At 54.3% G+C, this 20,466-nt stretch overlaps 1 protein-coding gene across 3 annotated transcripts in view; it reads right to left on the bottom strand.

Moving 5' to 3' along the window:
• The window catches only part of COL27A1 (collagen type XXVII alpha 1 chain), a 134,679-nt gene extending 119,053 nt beyond the window's left edge, over window positions 1-15,626 (bottom strand). For 2 of the 3 annotated variants that reach the window (XM_081067126.1, XM_081067128.1), the window contains exons 1-3: window positions 13,834-14,285; window positions 7,656-7,726; window positions 2,598-4,330 (exon numbers count right to left, since the gene is read on the bottom strand). In XM_081067126.1, coding sequence (XP_080923252.1) covers window positions 2,598-4,330; window positions 7,656-7,726; window positions 13,834-13,892 — 1,863 coding nt within the window. In that variant the 5' untranslated portion in view covers window positions 13,893-14,285. Of the gene's footprint in view, window positions 1-2,597; window positions 4,331-7,655; window positions 7,727-13,833; window positions 14,286-15,506 lie in introns of those variants that run through there. The other variant, XM_081067127.1, reaches the window with a different exon arrangement.
• Window positions 15,627-20,466: the final 4,840 nt, after the last annotated feature.

Raw genomic sequence — 20,466 nt, 5'->3', positions numbered from 1 at the left:
AGAGCTAGTAAAGGGTGGGGTCAAGGTCTGCCAGTCCCTACCCTGAATTAAGCCCTGTGCCCTGGGCAGCATAGCTGCTGCTCTGCTGGGATTAGATTCTGAATGTATAGGGGGGTTGAGGGCAAATAAGAGAGGACAAAAGGAACACGCGTTCTTGTCACCGCTCAAAGATGCCACTTCAATTACATAATTTCTGGTATCTGGTGAAATACAAATGACAGGTTTGCCCCTGCCACACAAAAAACTGGACCTAGCTTCTGAAAGCTTCTGGGTTCCTACTGGAGTGAGGCTAGATTCTAAACTGAAGAAGGTTGAGATTAGGGGGGAGCCCAGGGCAGGAGACGGGATGCCCCCCAGGCAGACTGCCGTCTTTCCTCTTAACCCTCGGGCTGGAGGAGCAGGAAGAGCCATGGACATTGCTGGAAGTCAGGGACCCAGAGTTGCAGCCCAGGTCCTGCAAGAACATGCTGGATGCCGTTGGCCAAATCTTTGGTCCCTCTAACCCTTGCGCCCTCCTCTGTAGAGCTGGGATTAATACACACATCCTGCCCCTCCTGAACCAGTTCCTGTGAGGTCCGAAAAGGAAATGCCACACGTGGAAGTAACAATAAACATGATGGGGATAGAAACAGAAGATTCTGGACACTGAGCGCTTTCCTTGAGGCCAAGGACGGGGACTGACATACCTCTGAGACCCCCAGCCTCCTGGCTCTGAGTCCTAGGGTCTCAGAGTGGATACTCACAGGAGTGGGATGGCATACGCTGGAGTCTGGAGCTGGGGCGTAAAATTCACCTCTGCCTCCTACGTGCTGTGTCCCCTTGGGAAAATCCTGGCCCTCTCTGGGCACAGCCTCCAGACGCCGCACCTGCCCACTGAGGAAGGTTGAACTGAATGATGCCTAAGAATCCATCCACTGCACGGGTCGACTCCAGCACCTTCGATCACCGGGAAGCTCAAGGAGAACATCTGGAAGGAGGCCTCACCTCCTGCTGAACCACGTCACCAAACGCAGAGGGGAGTATGCAGCTTGGGGGTCCTCCAGACCCAAAGGCAGATTCTATACCCTAAAAACTGTTCCTGCTGCAGTTCTGCTGGCTCAGACCTGGCCATCCTCTCTCTACCCCACACACAGTTTGGGAGGCAGGGTTGGCCTCCTGCACTCAGCAGAGCAGAGACCGTGAACCTCACCACCCGCTGTCAGAGGCGGCGTTGCACCCTGTTTCAACCCCAAAGCCAGCACCCACACAGCTGGGAAAGCTGAGCAGTCAGGGCCCCAGGCACCTGGCGCCTGAGCCAGGCTGGGTAGCCTAGAGGGGTGTAAAGGGTTCCTCCTTCTTTCCTCTGCTCGCAGCTCTCTACCCTGCCAGTTGCAGAACACGGGGACTTGAGAACAACGTTGACTTAATTGCAAAGCAATGCATACGATTTCCATACGTTCTACAATATGGTTCTAATAAAAACAGGCCCTCAGTCCCCTTGGAGACAGGCTGAATAAATATTATTCCTAATGATTATTAAAACTCATTAAGTGTGTTTGTAAGGCCCGGGAATTCCCAGCATCTGCCACTGTCTCCACATTGGAGGGAGCCTAACGTCAAACACAGAGCCCAGAAGGGGGAAACCACACGGTGGTCACCGCCAAGGCAAGCGAACAGAGCAGAGGCCCCAGCTTTCTGGAAACTCCATCCCATCATTCCCCGCCCGGAGGAATTGGCCTCCGCTGCAGAAAGGTCGTTGCCCCTGGAGACAGTCTCTGGCAAGTTGGAGGCATTGACCCTGAGAATGTCTCCTACACGTGGAATGTTCTTTCTCCTTTCTTTGATTGCTTGGGTCCACCCTGACCCTCCTCACCCCAAACGCCACTACCAGGGACCACAGATCAAATGTCTACGGGACCCAGGCAGGGAAAGGACCATGCTGGAAGACCTATGTGGGAGATACGGGACCTGGCACAGACAGGAGCGGGCCAGTCCTGTCTAAAGAGGCAGCCCTGTCCTGCCACAGCCTGCAGGCCACTGCCTCTCTCTACCTTCCGGGAGGAGCTGTTCACCAGGTCTTCTATCAGAACACTTTTAAAATGTTAGTAAGTTATTAAATACTTTTAAACAATGCTGCCTGTGCCAAACAAAACACATTCAGGACTACCCATGTGCGGCCTTTGTCCGAAACTCCCAATCTGGTAGGCCAGAGGAACTCTGCTCTAGGAGTCAGGAGCTGGCCTTCAGAGCCCTGTATGACCTGGACCCAGTCAATTCATGCTTTTCCATAAGCCACTTGACCTTTATAGTTGGGTTAGCAAGGAATGACCGGGGGCCTGGGCCAACCAAAGCCCCAGGGTGCTTTTTACTTGGGGGGTGGCCACCAGACCTGAGTCTGGCTCAGTGGACCACAAATCCAGAGCAGAAGTGTACAATCATGAACACAGCAGAAGTGGAGGAATGGGAAACCTGGGTTCAAGTCAAGACTCTGCCTATAACCGGCTCCCTGCTCTAAGTTACTGCTCTTCCTCCACCCGGACCAGGAGTAACCACTTGACTTAATTGCCCCTGTCACCCACTCGAGCTCCAAGCAACATGCATCCTTCACCCAGTCTTACCGGCAAACCACAGTCTCCCTTGGGCCCCGGAGGTCCCATCAGCAGCGGGAAAGGCGTGGGTCCCACCAGGTGGAAGAATGAATAGCCACTGCTTGTAGGCCAGGGGCTGGAGGACAGGAACCGTGCTGGGGCCACTGGAGGGGCCGGGGTAGTCTGCCGGCTTGGCCGGGGTTGTCTGGGGCTGGGCCTGGTTGTCGGATCATTGAATGGGACATCCCTGGCTGCTTTCCCGGGTCTGAGGGGGACAGGCTTCCGGCGGCTATTCTTGGGTCTGGCTTTCTTTGTGGCTTCTGATCCAGTAGGTTTCTTGCTTCCGGTGGGGACTGAAGCAGGAGTGAGGGTGGAAGGCATTGCTGTGGCTAGTGGCCGAGCAGTCCTGGTAGAGCCAGGACTGGGGGCAGGTGATGGGGGCAGAACAGGGAGTTGAGGAAGTTTATGCATGTTGGTGCGGACATGGGCCGGCTCACGGGCATGACTGCTCATCTTGGCCTCAGTCTGGACCACGGGGGGAAAGGGCTTTTTAGAGGCACCTGCGGCAATGGGTAGGGGCCGGGCGCTGGGTGGTGGGGGTCTGGGCATTACGGGTTTCCTCTGGATGGGCTGCACTGTGGGATGGGTGACTTTGGCAGGAACTGGCTGGGAAATGGGTAGCACTGGCTTCTTGGTGGGTGGGGATAACTTCGTGAAGGAAGGTGCAGCTGCCTTCTGGGTGGGGTGGGGGCTTTTGACAGGGGTAATTGAAGGAGAAGGGGGTGAAGGTTTGATTGGGTGACTTTTGGGGATTTTGGTGGCTGTGCTCTTTCGTAATGGCTGGACAGGTTTAGTGGAGCTGGCAGGAGAGGCTGGGGGTTCAGGAGGAAACATTTCACTGGCTGACAGCTTGGCAGGTGGCCATGGGGTATGGGCTGGGTCCCCCACTGAGACATGCTTGTGAAAGTCTGTGGTGCTAGTCCGTAGGGGCTTGGTGGGTGTGGCAGGCACCACAGTCACGCTGGGCCCCCTGCCTGATGGCCGTGACCCCAGGGCTGGCATGGCAGTGGTCAGGTTCTCCAGGCCTAGCAGGGCAAGGTTGGTTTGGAAAGCATAGGGTGTGCCAGAGTCTCGGAGGAAAGGGGGTCCCAGCGGGGGCCGGTACATGTCAGCCTGTCCACACTGCTTTCTCAGGTGGGTACAGTAATTGTGAGCGACCTGCGTCACAGGGTAGATACTGAACTGGCACAGAGCACCTTCAAACTGAACTGCATGTGGACTCATCTTTCCCAAGAGGAAGGAGCCCTCAGGGTCAAGCACTGGGTCCCTGTGGAAAGCCAGTGGAACAGGCACCCGGCGCTCCCCACAGGCTGTCACCAGGGTGACTGTGCGGCCACGAAGCTCCAGGGCTAGGTGGTGCCAGCGCCCGTCATGCACATCGAGGTCAAAGGCCACAGAGCGTCGGGGCCCCAGATGGACAACTGTCTTGCCGGGGAGGAACTGCAGGCCCAGCTGCAGCTTATGCTTCTGGCTACGGACGGCGAAGAGGAAGGCATGGTTCACTCGATGGGAGCAGAGGCTCAGCACCAGCGCTAGCTCTGTGCCCAGGGCGGCAGGGATGACAGCTGTCGTGGGGGCCTGGAGCCGGGCCCGCTGTGTAACAATGAAGCCCGACTGGAACGGAATGACCCCTGGGGGAGAGGGACTTCGGCCACCTGCTGCCTTGGCCCAGCTGAGGCCCAGCCGCTGGAGGACATCCACATCTGGAGAGGGAAGGCAGAGGGGAAAGGGCATGGTCAGGGCCTGCTGCAGCCCCAGAGCCCTCTAGGTACACAGGTAGCTGAGGACAGTCCACCCACTGCTACCCGCTGCCCCATGGTTATGGCAGACAGCACAGAGTTGGAACCAATCCCTTGTCTGGCTGCATGATCTTGCATATAGTGGTAAAAAACACAGACTCTGGAGCCAAACTTTCTGAGTTCAAATCCCAGCTCCACCACCTACTAGCCCTGTGACTTTAGTGCCTTGGTTTTCCCCATCCATTAAATGGGATCACAGTAGCATCAAACACAGAAGGATATTGTGAGGATTAAATGAGCTAATACACTGGAAAAACGTGTCTGGCGCAACATAAGCATTTCCAAATGATAGATATTAATACTAAAAATAATGATAATCACCAAATGCTAGTGCTAAGAGTATTAGAGGCTGCCCAATGTGACCTGTTTCCCTTTCTCTCTGCCTCAATCTCCCCCAGGAAGCAGTCCTATAAGTGAAGGAGTAGGGTGACAAGAATGGATGTGTCACTGGAGCTTGGTGAGGATGTCCAGGGGGCCTGACTGGTTTTACCACCTTTAGGAACCCACCCAGTCCCCTGCCCACCCCCGAGGTCTCTGTTTGGCAGGAGCAGACTCCAGGGAGCTTCTACCTGCATGGAAGGGAAAGGGCATTTCCAATGACTACCCCCTCCCTTGTGGCTTTGGAGAAAGCAGAGGAAGTCATCAAGACACCCCTGCAACCTCTGTCCTCTGGCGAACCATGGTCTGGCCGGGTCATATCCGCCCAGTAATTACAGCGGCGGGGCTAGCCAGAGCAAGAGGAGGGCTTCCAGGGTGTTTATGGAAAGGGATCCTGACCTTGCCTCTCATGGGCCATTTCACCTCCTTCGGTCAGCTGAGCTGCCAGTGTCTGCAGAAGCTGGCTCTGAGCTCCATCTTTGCAGGCAAGAAGAGGCTGCCTCCGGAACTGAGGTCTGGGTCAAGTCTTCAGGCCGCCCCCCCCCCTGAGCTCAGCACCCCAGCGCCCAAGCGCGGAATGCTCTCTGCCTCATCACCCAGTGTGAGGGATGTGCACTGGGCTGACTGCAGCACTTAGCACTTAGTAGGCCCTCAGCTGACCACTGTGGGATAGATGAACAGATAGGTGGACAGACAGTCAGTCTGGGAGAAGCTGAGAACCTGGGTGTTGGCACACAGCAGCAGAGCGGTTCAATAGCAGGTTCTGAAAACAGAAGGCCAGACCAGACCCCCTGTGCGTCTGGAGCCTCAGTTCCCCCCGATGTAAAACGGGGCTACGAAGACTGCCTACATCCCAAGGTTGCTGGGAGATGAAATGGTGGTCTTCCTCACCTCCTCACCCATGCCCTGCACCAGGTACTTCTACCCAAGTCTCCCCCTGACTCCCGGGCCTCAGTTTCCCTGCCAGTAAGACAAGGGAAACAGGCCATAAAGTGCTATCGCTGTTCTGAGGACTCTGTAGCATGCTCCTATTTCAGTTGCTTGGATTGAAGACCCTTATTCCTCTGTAGGACCCAAGGGCCTTCATTTCACTTCCAATTCCTCCTTTTCCCCACCTCTGTCTGCCCCCAGGTCCAAAGCTAAAATAATCCACTGCTTAAGGATTCTCTGAGTAGTAGTGTATTTTGCTCTAATCACGTAAAACCCCTTTATTATCACAACGTACTACTCACTACAAACAACTTAAAACAGAGAAACCACTTGTTAGGGAAGAGGTAAGGGCAGGAAGACATCTGTTGTCTCACCTCAGCAGCCCCCAGGAGGCCCCCAGCAGGCACACATCTCTCCCTGCATACTGCAGCTTACAGCCCCTTGCACTTGCCCAGGGGAAATGACAAGTGGCCAGGCCAGGTGGAACCGATGAGGTTTCCCTTATCATCCTCTCCAGGACGGTTTCAAAGCTGACACCAGCCAATCTCCAGGCCTCTCCTGCAGAGTGTTGGCAGCTCAGTGGCAAAGCCCCAAAACTCTGACACCTGTAGCTGGCAGAGGTGGTCACTGCTGAGCTTCTGGGAGTCTCTGACCACTATGGGCCCCACAGCAGATAGAGAAGGCCTGTTCTTGCCCAAACTCTCCAGGTAAATAAGTTAATTAACAACAGTAACTAATATTTATTGAGCACTTACTATGTACCAAGTACTTTACATGCATTATCTTGCTTGATTCTCTCAATCATCTATGAAGCAGGTGCTGTCTATTATCCCCACTTTATAGATAGATGAGGGTCAGAAAAGTTAGCTATAATAACTTGCCCAAGGTCATGCAGCTTATAATAAAAGTCACAGCTGGGGTGTAAACCCTGACTGCCTGGCTCCAGGGTCTTTGTTCTTAGCCACCATACTACTCTGAGCCCCTCAGGCTGGTTGGAACGCAGGATGGAGACACATCCAGAATCCCATCAGGGATGAGGAACTGGGGACAGGGGAGTGAATGCAGCGCAACACCAAGGACGCAGCCAGCTGGCCACAGCCAGATCCCTTTATTACATAAACCTGGCTCCACACATCTCCAGCCTCTCCCCAACCCCCAGTGCCTGACTCAGGACTCTGGACAGCTGTTCACCTACTTTGTGGGGGAAATAGCAAGCTCGGAAAATATGACATTTGCACAAAATGTTGCCAGGCAGCAGGAGTCTCTTCCGGGCATGGCCCTCCCCTCCCAGGGGCCCAAACCCTGCCTAGTGCAGGGTCAAGCCACAGGGGTCTGGGAGTGCCCCCGCTGCCTACCCTGCCTACCCGGCACACAGCAGAGGGTGTGGAAGAGGGGGAGGGGCGGCTATTTTAAGAGGCGTTGTGGCTGCTTGACAAACAGATGTGGGAGAGGTTTCAGTTTCAAGGGGCAGCTGTGTAGCCAGCCCACCGCTGCCCTGGCCCCCTGGACAGCTCCTCGGGGATAGTAGGGAAAAGCAGGATGTCACGGGAAGGGGAGAGCAGGTCACAGTCTTGGGCACTGAGAGTTGCAGCCTCCATGCCTCCTCTCACAGTTGTCCCAGGAAAAATAGAGAGGACTGAGGCTTACTGGCCCAAAGTGACTTACTCAGATTGTGCCCTGGAGAGGAACGAAAGCACCCCCTTTCCACATTTCTATACTGAACCCTTCCTACCCCTTACAAAACATCAAACATGATTGTTTCAAGCCTAGGGAGAATTTGCCAATGACTGGCTCCATTCTACTGATGAGAAAACCAAGGCATTGAGTTCCAAATAGGGGCATGGATGTCTCCTACCCCTGCCCTCTCAGATCCCTTCTGTCCTGCCTTGTCTCCCCCTGGACAAAGAGAAGAAAGAATTACCTTCAGGAGCTCCTTGGGTGGAGGCCAGGTAACAGGCAAATGAGACCAAGGTCCAGGTGAAGAGAAACCCCCTAGAGACCAGGAGACACAAGCAAAGGCGGCATCATCTTCCACCCCTTGGCCCAGATCCGGCTGGGGAGTTGGGAGTGGATCACCCAGCCCCAGTCCCACCCCAGTCTTGCCCATGGGAGGTGGGAGGCAAGGCATGGGCTCTAGGACCCCATCAGAACAGTCCATGCTCCTGGGTCTCCAGGCACAACCTCTTAGGGCAGGAGCTGCTTATGTGGTACAAATACAACCTCACTTTATACGGAATGATAAGCTAAGGTCACAGGGCAGGAAACAGTGGGCAGGAAGACTTGCATTGGGAGACCCAGGGTCCAGCTCAAAATCTGCTGTCAACTCATTGGGCAACCAGGGGCCAGCCCCCGCCGCTCGCTGGGCCTCAATCTCTCCATCTGTACTATGGCCTCATGATCTTCAGGCCCAATGGGTGGCAGAGTCAGGGCTGAATGGTCTGTGGGAAGACCAGTCTGGCTTGCTTGGATGACAGATGTCCTCAAAAGGCAGGAGAGATGAAAACTCACTCTCCAGGCCCAAGGCAGGAAGAGAAGACCGCTTAACCAGGACCAATGCATGCTAAGAAAGCTGCCTAGCTGGCTTTATGCTGATGGAAAATGGGAGTGAAGAGAGATGATGGGGAGTCAGGCAGACTCAGGTGTAAACCTGGCCCCATGGCTTACCACCTGTGTGAACCTGGATGAGTCACTCAGCCTCCCTGAGCCTGTCTCCTCCTCTGCAACATGGCTGACACTCCCTATCTTGCAGACAAGACGTGGAGACTAAATGAGCTCATGCATGTCAAGGGCTTGGCGTGCTGCCAGCCACACAAGTGCTCCTTCGACTGTTCCTGCTGCCCCTACATTCTGGGGACCGGAAGAGTTAATGCTCTGCTCAGAGGCTCCTGCCAACATGGGCAGAGGCAGTGATCCAATTTCACCTTCCTGTGGGAGCAGCCACTGGTGACACCTGAAGCCATCTGGGGCATCTGATCCTCGAGCAGGCAAAGGGGAGGGCGGCACGTGGCCAGAGATGGCTGGCCAGGATGCAGTCAGAGAGACCTGTGATGGGCAGGTGGGGAGGGCTAAGGCTGGGACACAAAGGCCCAGGATGGACCTCCAAGAGGAAAGCTAGGATGGAGTGCTTTGGAGGAATCGCATAATCCAGGAAACCCATCTGCTGGGCTTGATGTCTGGAGCCCCAGGTTCTTCTCAGCTCCGTGGGTGACTTGGAAAATGGAAAACAAGCTCACACCCACTGATTGAATAGCAGTGTAATTGCAATTAGGATCAATAGTCATCCTGACCTGCATGACTCCACAGTGGTGGAAGACACTGGCCGTTACCTCCCCACAGCCATTCTCCTTTCGGCTTGTTCAAGGAGACATGAACTTCAGAGGATATTGGATGAATCTGAATAAGTCTAAGCCAATCCTGGGAGTTTCATCTGCCATGCCAGTGATGGGTTTGGGCATTCACATGTGACCCAAATGTGGCCAATGAGATGTGAGGGAGGCCTATCAGGGCCCCTGGGACAGTGTTTCAAAGGGACAGAGAGAAGGTTTTCTTCCAGCCTTTTCATGTTGTTGAGTGAGGTGCACAGCCATTTTGCGCACATGAGGTAATAAGCCCCATGAGCATGTGAGGATGGCAGAATGAAAAACTCATGGGTGTTAGATGACACTTGAGATACTGAATTAGCCAACCCTATGACTGCATTTCCTTTGGCCCTCTTGATATGGGAGGTAATAACTCCCCTCACTCTTTAAGCCAATATTATGCGGGGTCTTCAGTTACTTAGAACATAAGGCAAACTAGCAGAAACGAGGCTCAGATGCGGATGGTGAATCCTCGACAGCTTTCTCCAGCCTCTGGGCCTTTGCACATGCTGCTCCTATTATCTAGACACCACTCTTTAGCCTGGTCAGTTTCAGCTTGGGTGTCACCTCCCATAGCCCACTGCACAGAGCTTACTGCAGCAGGTTTCTTGTATGTGGCCACTGTCTATTTTCTTGTTTCCCTTTCTAGTCCAAGTCCCTGAAGGGACCACATCTGTCTTGTTCACTCTTATGTTCCCAGCATCTGGCAGGCATGAAGTGAATGTTTAATGTGTTTTGTAGAAGAGATGAGTATTACCTGGTATTGTAGGACTTTCAAAAGTGTCTTCCCAAAGCCTTAACTCTAGCAGTCCCGCCCTACCTCTGCTTTTTTCCAGGGTTGCTCCTGGATAATCCTTGGTCCCTCCTCATCCTCTCCAAACCTGCTGCCACTGCTGTGAAAATGCCTTTAGCACGGGGCCAGTCCTCCCTGCCTCCATGGGCCTCACCTCCAGCTCAGCACCAGCAATGACTAAAGGTCAGAGTGCCTAGCTGCCCTGCGGTTACCTGGGGAGAAAAGCACAGGCTGACCTTCCGGCATGACCTGCCCGCTTGAAGCAAATGGCAGCCTCAACAGCTCTGAAAAGAAATCACAGGCAGCTTTGACTTGACAAAAACTTAGGGAGGCTTAAGGAGGGCAAGTACTTCTTCCAAGTCACCATGGTAGGCTCTGAGGTCCTAATTTCTTTAGTACTATTTCCCACATTCACCAGGTAGACACTACAGGAAACTGTGACCAGATATATTGGGGAAGAACTGTCTCCTGCTTCCCAGCTGTGACAGTTCCTAAAACACAGCTGCAGACCAAAGGCTCTGAGAAGTCCTGCAATAAAGAAGTTGACTGCACTTTCTGTCATTCAGCAATCCCGAACTTAGACGACCAGGGAGGGAATGTGTTGTTCCTGAGAACGTCCCCTCAGAAGGAACTGCTTCTCACTTTCCAGTGTTGCAGCAACCTCACTAGTTTCTGTTCCATTTCTCTTCCCAGCCCTTTCCAGACACCAGCCTTCACTCCTTGAGTCTCACTGTGTTATGTTACATCTACCTTTATTAGAATGCTTCCCAAGCTGCTAAGGACAGGCCAGGTGGAGTGAAGAAGGCACAAGAACCACACACGTCGTTCTCGGTCAATTTTTCTTGCGTGTGGTTATGCCAAGGTGACTACTTTGTAGAGAATAAGAGGATAACTTAGGGAGAAATATTTTTAATCCCAAAGTTCAGGAGAAAGAAGACTCGGAGTGGGGATGGGATCAGAATCTCCTTTTCAATTAAGCTTCCTAACATCATGGTTTCTAACTTAAGAATTTCAGCCCTGAAGGCCTGTTACAAAAGTATTTGTCCCCCATTCATTCACCTCAAAAAATGCCACTGACAGCCTAAGACCTGGATTCTGTGTGTACTTGACCCAAAAACTTCCAAACTACAGTATGGCGTTATAAAGTGGGAGAAAGCCCTTTGGGTTCAGCTAGAGGCCAGATATCCCCTCATTGTAGGGATGGGCAACTAAGGCTTAGAAAGAAGAAGGGACACAGCATGTCAGTGACCCACATCTGACTCCACTACTTAACAGACAGTCCTTTTCACTTGACTTGCCTCCCATGGAGAAGAAACTGGAGACTTACAGGGACTTCCTACTTGCCCGAGACCAGAGTCCCAGCCTTCACCAACAGGAACAGAGATGCAGCCTGGGGAGCCAACAAGCCATCTCAGTGAGCTCCAGGCCTGGAAAGTTGGCTCCCAGAAGGAGGCCCTGCCGATCCTTTTGCTCCCGTTCCAATCCTGTTTAGGCTACTGCTAATAATGTTTAGTGCCTGCTCTGGCTCACGGCTTTGTTCTTCCAGACTTCTGTTTTCACCGCTGACTCGTGGGCCTTGGCTCAGTGAACCCAGGGCTCCAGAATGTCGGGAAGACCAGAGCACAGGGGCCAGAGAGGGCAGGAGGCAGCCGAAACCAGAGCCATGCATTAGGCGTCTGACCTTGGAAACACAGCCTGGCCACACAGCCCTCCAGGAAGGGAACCTAGGCGTTCCTTTCCCGAGAAAGGCTCTCTGCCAGTATACCAAGTGTGGCTACTCCTGGACCACTAGGTTGCCAGAACCCCTAGTTGGTTTGCATGGTTTTTCCTTCATCCTTGTTATATGGGAACACACAGAATTTTGGAGACCCACACCAGCTTGAACACACACTGAGAGCTCAGAGCTGAGACCCAGGGTGCTGAAACACAAGGAAAAGGACTCATAGGACTCCAGCCGTGGCTGTGCACCCCTGGGGTAAGCTGGGAGGGAAGCCGCCCACAAGACACAGAACAGCAAAGAGGAGTGGAGCTCTCCCATCTGCCTCCGTGGACTAGCCAGGCCCCATGTGGCCAGACAGTCACACCCAGCCTCCCTTCTTCACACCTTACACCTCTTCCACGGGAACACAAACAGGTCATCTGTCTGGACAGGATGCAGCCCAGAATTTTCCAGTTGACTCACACATCCATTCAAGATGAAGTGAATAATAATACAAATAACAGCTGCCGTTTACTGAGCACTTACTACCAGCCAGGCGCTGTTCTAAGCCCCTTACAAGCACCGTCCATTAACCCTCACATAACCCTGCTAGCGGGGAATGAAGATGTCCATATTGGGGATGAGAAAAACGAGGAGCAGAGAGGCAAGTGGCTTGTCCAAGCTTGCCGGGCAGAATCAGGATTCTCACCGTCTGATGGCAGGGCTGTCTCTGCCCTGCAACCTGCCTGCCGCTGGTGTGCGTGCTCCACCACCAACTGATATGGCACTTTAGTGGTCTGTGGAGAGGTGTGGAAGGGCACAGCTAGACGACACGCAGGGGTCAGAGGGCACAGGACCTGGGGCCCTGCCTTGGTGAGGGAGGCAGTGAGACAGAAGGCAGAGGCTGAGCCTCAAAGCAGCATGACTGCCCATTTGTCCAAAGCTTGGGCCCCACTCTGGGGTGCTCGCCTGGCACTACTTTTCTACCCAACCGCTGGCATCTGCCCTGGCACAGGGTCTTCTGGAGAAAATGAGTCAGCCATGTGCTTACTGGTACCGTGTGTGTGTGTGTGTGTGTGTGTGTGTGTGTGTGTGTTGTGGTGGGGGGTGGGGGATCTCAGCCAGTCAGCTTTTTCCAAGACATGAGAAGGAAGGAGGGGGTATCATCCCCCATTCCAGCTCTGAGAGGCAGGGCATGGTGGGTGGGGTGGAGCTACAGCCAAGACCAGCCCCTTGGGAGTGTCCTCCGGTCTTGGGGGCAAGATGGAAAGCCAGCAAGTTCTGTGCTTTCCTGGGCAGTATGCATGAGCCCATAATCCATAGGCCCCAGGGGCTGCTCCCATCCTCATCCCCTCCTACACACACCCACACACAGAGACTCGGTCTTGCAAGCCATCACTCTCTTACAACTCCTACTCCACAGGCTGGGACGCAGAGCCTCTGGGTCCCAGTTCTGCCTAAGCCCCTCCTTGGAATTCCCTGCCCCTCTCTGGCCCTGAGCTTCTGCATCTGTGTGTACAATGAGGGGTTCCACTGGGTGACCTCCCAGGGCCCTTTCTGCTGTGACATGCTGGCTCTCACTTTTTCTTTTACACGCAGAAAAGAGAAAGGAACTGAGACCCTCCCCCTCCACGCCAGACGAGCAGGGAAACACTGAGACACACAGACCCAAACAGACTGAACACACACGCGAAGATTTCCAGAAACCAAGGACGTGCAAGACACTCAGCAGCAGAAGCCAAGACCAGGAGACCTAGAAACTTGGGGACAGTTTCATAAGAACAGCCAGAAACGGAGACCTACAGGTCTCTGGACCTGTGGACACCGACACCGGAACACACGGAGACAGCCAGAAATGGAGACCCCTCCTCTTCCAAGTATCCAAAAGCTCCCCTCCGCCCTGCTGCGGGCCGCCCCAGGAGCCACCACTCAGCCCAGCCCTGACCCCAGCCTGGCGCTGCACGGACCCTTCCCAGCTCGGCTCCCGCCTCCGCGCCATCGGGCTGCCTGGCCAGGCGAGGCAGGGCCGGGCAGGGCCAGGCGGGGCAGGGCGAGCAGTGATCGCCCACCCTGGCCGGTCGGGGGCGCAGTCTGCGTTAACCCCTGGCGCCCGGCCTCGCAGGGGCCCAGGACAGGGCAGGACGCTGCCGTCCAGCTGGAAGCGCACCGCGCGGCGGGGAGCCCCAGCCCGCCCGGAGGCTGGAGCAGCAGGAAGCTGGGGAGGGGGCAGCCCCTCGCTCGTACTCACCCCCCGCGCGCCGCTGCCGCCGTCGTGCCTCGGGCCCCCTGCGCTGACCCCACTCCCATGGCGGGCCCTTACTTCATGCTCCCGAGCCCGGGGGGCAAGTGTGGGCGCGCCCCATGGGGACGCCGGCCCCCCGCCCCACCGCGCCAGGCCGGCTCAGAGCGCGCGGTCCCCGCAGCCCCAGCGCAGCCCCGCGCCCAGGGGCGCCCCAGCAGCCAGGCAGCGCAGCCCGGACCCTGCGGGCGCCCGTGCCAGGCCCATGGTCCCAGGAGTACCGGCGCTGCGCTGGCCCTGCCTCGCTCTTTTTCTGCTTCCACCGACAAGAAGCAGGAGAAAAAGAGATGATCAAACTTTTGGAGGCGGGCTGCTGGCGGTCCCCGGAGACAGAGCAAGGCCGGGCGAGGGCGCGCAGAAGGCGGTGGAAGCTGCCTCCCCGCTGGCCTGGGGGAGGAGAGGAAAAGGAAGGATTTGGGGGAAATGAAGGCGATTTAAAGACTCGGCCCGCGGTGGCTCTCCACCTTCTCTCCTCCCCGCACTGGGCCGCCCTCTGCTGCCCCCTGCTGCCCCCTGCCGGCGGCAGCCGGGGACACACCTTCGGCCGGCCCAGGACAGCCCAGCCGAGACATCCCCCACCCGCCGTGGAAAGGTGGGGAAACTGAGCTATACGGAGAGGAACGAGTTGGCCACTGCTGCGGGGCGGGATGATCCCCGTTCAGTGATTCGGGATTTCTGGCTGGTGAGAATTCAGGACTTCTGGCTTGCGAGGTCCCCGAGTTGGGAGGCAGACATAGAGGGAGAGAGGGGACAAATAACACAGCTGAAAGGAACTCTGAGTTCCAGGGACAGATCTGGGACCAGGACTCAGTGTCCAGACTCCCATGACAACGACAACTAGTGTCTTACCACACACACACACGCACACACACACGTATTTTCCTCTCGGATTCAGAGAGCCCAGGATAACAGATTCCTGGGCACCTACCGTAGTGGGTGGGCTTGTTAAATGTTTTTCGCCCTCCTCATGCTTCCCTCTCCATTCGATAAGAAATGGGAGCTTACCCACCATCCTCACCCCCTCAAGAGTCCACCGAAGAGCCTCCCTGAGATCCCACACTGGAGCACAGAGCTGCACACTTTGACCCGGCTGCAAACACTGGCAAATTAGCACACCCACACCCCAGTTGGAGCCCGGGCACTAGAAGCCCCCTCGCCTCAGCCTACACCTCCAGGACCTGCTCACGGGTGCACACACGTACCCCAAACTCAGACACACGCTCCCACTCATTCACATGCAAGCCCAGCCACTCACTCCTCCTAAACTCATACAAACACACTCCGGGGTGTCTGGACTCAGTTGCGCTCTGGACGCCACACACGAAGACACATGCACACTAGTGCTGACACGCTCACAAATGCACACTAGCCTAGCCAGATCCCCCCAACGTACACAGCCCTGCACACACCTCTCCTACACACCTTCGCCCTGCCTGGCTCATACACCCCATGTACACACCCCCAAGTGCACACATGCACACCCCCACTCACACACAGTTCTTGGCTAGTACGCAAGCACAAGCCGTTCTCACTCCCCGCATGTGTACCCCCTCCCCATACGCACACACCTTTATGCACACACACCGGTACCCCCAGTGCTCCAGGAGCCCCGGGGCACTTACTGGGTCCCTAGGTGCGAGGCTGGACGGTCGGTCCTTCCTCGGGCTCCTAACGGCATTTGTATTCATGGGTCCCGCCGCCCCGGGCGCGGGCGCGGGGGTGCTGGGTCCCCTTCCCTAAACTGGGCGCGGGCGCTCAGAGCGCAGCGGCACCGGGAGGGGCATGAGCGCGCGGGGCTGCGCCGCGGGCCGGGTCCGCCTGCGCTCGAACTTCGGCCGCTCTGCGTCCTCTGACTCCGGCACGGGCTCCGGGTGCGGGGGGCGGCTCATAGGTGCTGGGGCCGCGGCGCCCGCCGGGCCTTTTGAAGTCTCCGCTAGGGGCGGGGAGGGGGCGCTGAAGGCGGCCTTTTAAACAGTGGCTGCACGCGGGCTCAGTGGAGCAAGGTGTCTGGTTTCAGCAAACTTTAGGAAAGGTCCCAAGCTGAAGGGGGGGAGCCAAGCAAGGGGGAAAAAAAAAAAAAAAGAAGCCGCATAGCTGTGCTCTGCTTCCTGCAGGGGGCAGAGCACCCAGAGCTGCCAGGAGGGAGGCCCAGCGAGGTGCTGGGGAACCCACAGGCTGCTGGATGGTATGAGCAGCCCCACCTCTACACCCCCACCTTGAACCAGAGTTCTCAACCTCCACGTGGACAAGGGAGTGCAGGAACACCTCAAAACTTCACAAATCGCACATGTTTGAGCACTCTTCGGCGTGAGGGGCCATGGATTTTCCACAGGTTTTCAGAAGCCCGTGGTTCTGGAAAGCTGAGAACTCCCAGTCTAATCATAGTTGACATTTTTTGAGCTGCATGCTTTGTGCTAGGCGGATCCTGTCCTTATTTACATTTTTCGTTCACCGTGGATTTTTTTTCTGCATTAATTTTGACATTTTTAGAGTATTGCATTAAAATATTATATATCTTGATCAGTTAGGGGTTTTATGGCACCGCCTTAAATATAAAACTCCTTTGCATATGGTGGGTTTTGGGGGTCCCCTAGTATTTTGCATTCTCACCAACCTCAGCGTACCCAGGTAAGCACTGTGCTAAGTGTCACCTTTGATGGGAGGCTTGTCATCTCCATTTACAGATGGGAAAGCCCGGAGTCTGAAGGGTTAAGTAACTGGCCTGAGATCACTAACTGGCAAGTGGTGGAGGTGAGATGTGAACTCCCCTAGTCTGATTCCTGTCGTCTGCAGCTGAGCATGAAGATCCCAATCTTAACTTTTAAGGGGTTCTGAGCAGATCCTTGCCAGTCTGCCCAGCTTCATGTCCTGCCTCTGGGCTCCACTCTCTCTGATGCTTGGACCCAGGCCCTCGACAAACTGGGATACTTCAAGGCCTTGTCTGTGCTGTTTCTTCCAGGGTTCTCCCTCTCCCCCAATCCTGTTTTCTGCCTGATCACAGCCTCTCTGTCCTTCTAGGTGCAGTTCAAAGCTCTGCCCACACCCATATTGTAGCACACATCACATGGTGTTGTCATTGTCAGATCTCTGTGTTCCCACAACCAGCGTGGAGGCTGGGACAACAATAGAGACTCAAACCATTAATAATTTAAATGAATTTCTTTCAACTCCTATAGCATGCAAACCCCAGTACAAAGCTAGGGGAAGAGTGTCTGCCACTATGGGAGTGAAGACAAAGAACCTTGCACATGGTCCTCTTTCTGAGCACTCACACATTTGTAATGCGGACAGAAGATATGCACAGCAGTCTTCGGGCAGGGAAGAGAGCCTGAATGGGAGACATCAGACATGGCCATGTCACAGAGAATCTCCTGCAATCACATAAAGATAACACAAGGAGAATGTGATAGATGCTATCAGAGACATGCGAATAAATTGAATTGTCAAGCACACCGAGGAAGCAAGAGAAACCAGGGAAGGCTCCTAGGAGGAGGTGGCTTTGGCTCCTAAAGGGTGTGTTGGATACATATGCGACTATGGAGGAAAACAGCTCAAGTGGAAGAGTCACATAAAAGGCCAGGAGCGTGGGAATAGATTTCAGGAAGGTTTTGAAGGAGGAGTGAGGGGAGCCCAAATGGAGAAGCAATTTAATTCTACCCACTGCACCGTGTGGGTGATGTCCTGTCACTGTCCACTAAGTCATCTCCAGGCAAGGGGATACATTTCCTCAAAGGTCAGTGGCTGAGCACAAGGCCTTTCCAACTCTCACTCCCAAATCTGAGTTGCAGTGGTGGGCCCCAAGGAGCCCTGCGCCACTAATGACAACCCAACAGAGTCATGGGAAAGCCGTCAGAGCCCTTAAAGATTAATGGTGTTCCCTTCCAGAGCCTTGCTCTCCATCTGTAAAATAGGTGCCTCAAACGGGATAATCTGCATGGGCCCTTTGAGCTTGGGAAGACGAGAGTGTTGTTCACCAATAACTCTAACTTAGTAGATTACTGAGGGCTAGCTGCGTTTTGCTAGGTTAGGAGGGAAACAAGGCTTACAGCCTTCCAGGAGCTCATGGTCAGCTGGAAGGAGAAGACATGAACACTGATAAGAATTCTTGGGAAGAGACCTTGTTTCCTGCCTCTGCTGCCTCTTCACGCTCAATCTTCCTGCCGAGGAGTTTCCTGGCATAGTGCCAGTGGCTGGGCACGAACAGTTCTGGATACAAGTTCCTGGCTTGGAAGGGACTCAGGGGCCACATAGCTTACTTCCTGCCCAGGTAGATCAGCCATGGACCCATTGCTTTCTGTGGCACATCTGCCTTGAGAGAAACCGTTAATCTCAATAGCCTCAATGGTGGACACATAGTAGGTATTCAATAAATGTTTATGGATGAATCACTAGTGAAGTCTCAGCCTGCGGAACACAGGGTTGCACATGGCCAAGGTATCAATCCCCATCGATTTATCCACCGCATTTTTCTGAGAATGCTCTGTGTGCCAGGCTGTGCTTCCTTGCTTTCAAAGTGCTGTGGTCTGCTGGACGAAGCCAATAAGGAGACAGACAGATAACACAGGTCAGGAAGTCCTGCCTCAAGTCATACTTGTTTAACTGGTGCTACAGAACCGGGATGAGAACTTAGATCCCAGTCTTAGCCTTTACAGTCTTAGACTGAGTCTTGGTCCCAACCTTCCCCAGTGCCCTCCCAGCACTGCTGGGCACACCCGGACAGCTCTTACTGTCATATTTGGGCCCCGCGTGGTGTGGAGCAGAGGATGAGTGCACACAATACATGCTAATAATAGAGTCACTCATTACCTGGTCTTCTGGCCAATTGGGAGATGCGACCATGCATCAGACCCTGAACTGGGCACTGATCACAAGCAAATAGAAGCTGTAGCCCCTGCTGTGAGCAGTTGCCATGTTGACTTTCTGGGACCAGCATGAAGTACAGTGCTTGGCACATCGGAAGTACTCCATAAATGCTGAGTGAAAGACGGAATGAGTGAATGAAGGGATGAATATATGAATGAGAGTAAAGTTTGCCAGATTAGACCAGGTTGGCTCCCCCTGCTACCTGCTTCCTCTCTTATATCATGACCCTCACCAATGAACACAGATTTGTTAGGCGCATGCCATGGGGCGGGCCCAAACTTAGGTGCTGTAGATATCCTATCCATGCCAGTCTGGTCCCTCTCTCCAGGGGAGGTGGCTGGAGCCATAACAACTGGCTGCTATCATGGCTTGCCTGTCTCCTAGAGCTTGGGCTCTGCCTGTGGAGCCAGGTCACACTGGCCTGGCAGCTGCCAAGAGCTCATAGACAATCATTCCAATCATTCCACCAAGAGGAATGAAGGATGAGGCCAGGGAACCTCCTGGGCCACTATCCAGGAGAGCCCATCCTCTGGGCACATGATCCCATTGTCTGGACACCCCAGATCATGTCCCTGAGGTTTTCTCTCCACTCCCCGGTCTGGCTTTATTTCCTCAGGGCTGGGCCCGGTGGCCGAGGACTGTGAGATATACAAAGTCTACTTTGTAGGGGCTGATAACTGACCCTAAATGTGGGGGCACCAAAAGAAATTCAGGCCTGGAAGAGACCCTAGAGTCATCTGACCCAATTTCCTCATTTTACAGGTGGGAATACTGAGGCTCAGAGACAGGATATATGATTTTCTCAAGGTCACACTGAGTCAGTGCACGGCCTGGGGTGAGAAGCTGGGGCCTCCCACACTAATGTCTAACTACCTATAAGACCCGGTCTTATTTTCGGGGAAACATGGTATAGAGAGTCAAATCTATCTCCTCACTCTTCGATTCATTCAGCCAACCTTGGAAGAATTAGACCCATTTTCCAGATGTGAGAACTATGGCAAATTAAGATCACTAGACTGTCTCTGATGGTATGTCTGGAACCACTGGCTGTACCAAACAGGCCATTAATGTTGAGTTCTGAGACACTCCTGCAGCTAAGAGTGGAGACAAAGCAGTTGATGAGCTAGGAGAGTTTCAGGCCTTCATGCTTGTGACCACCTCTTTCTGGAAAGTCCCTCTTCACAGGATGCCCCCTCAGATTCTCACAGCTGTACCACACACAGCCCTTATCCTGCCTGGTTCTTAGCATAATATTTCCCATCAGGTTATAGATTTGTCTCATGTACCTGCTCCACTGGAGCTCCTCAAAGGCATGGCTCTGTCCTGGGACCCACCCAGTGGTAGCACACAGTAGGCTCTCAGTAAGTGATGGATGAAGGAGAAAGGAAGGGAATAAGGGGCAAAGGATGGAGGGAAGACAGGAGGGAGTAGAGGCAGAGCTGGGGGCTGGTCGACCATTATCCTAGGATATCCCCACAACAGAGGCAGACACTATTGTTTCATCCTTGCTAACAGAATTCTGTCTCCACCCACTATCTTCCAAGCGGCTTCATCCTTTCGTGGAGACTGTGTCCCTCCCAAGCCTCAGGTATTGAATCCTACTTGGAATAAGCCCACCCTGGTGGTCCTTCCCCAGGCCAGTGAGTAGTTTGAGTGTAGACCTAAGCTATAATCCAGCTACTGAGATGTGAGAGGAATTATATATCCCAGGGCCTTCTG

Source organism: Rhinolophus hipposideros (genome assembly GCF_964194185.1).
Source record: "Rhinolophus hipposideros genome assembly, chromosome: 11".
NCBI classification, from domain to species: Eukaryota; Metazoa; Chordata; class Mammalia; order Chiroptera; family Rhinolophidae; genus Rhinolophus; species Rhinolophus hipposideros.
The sequence above is the reverse complement of the archived record's forward strand: the minus strand, read 5'-3'. Positions and strand labels throughout refer to the sequence as shown.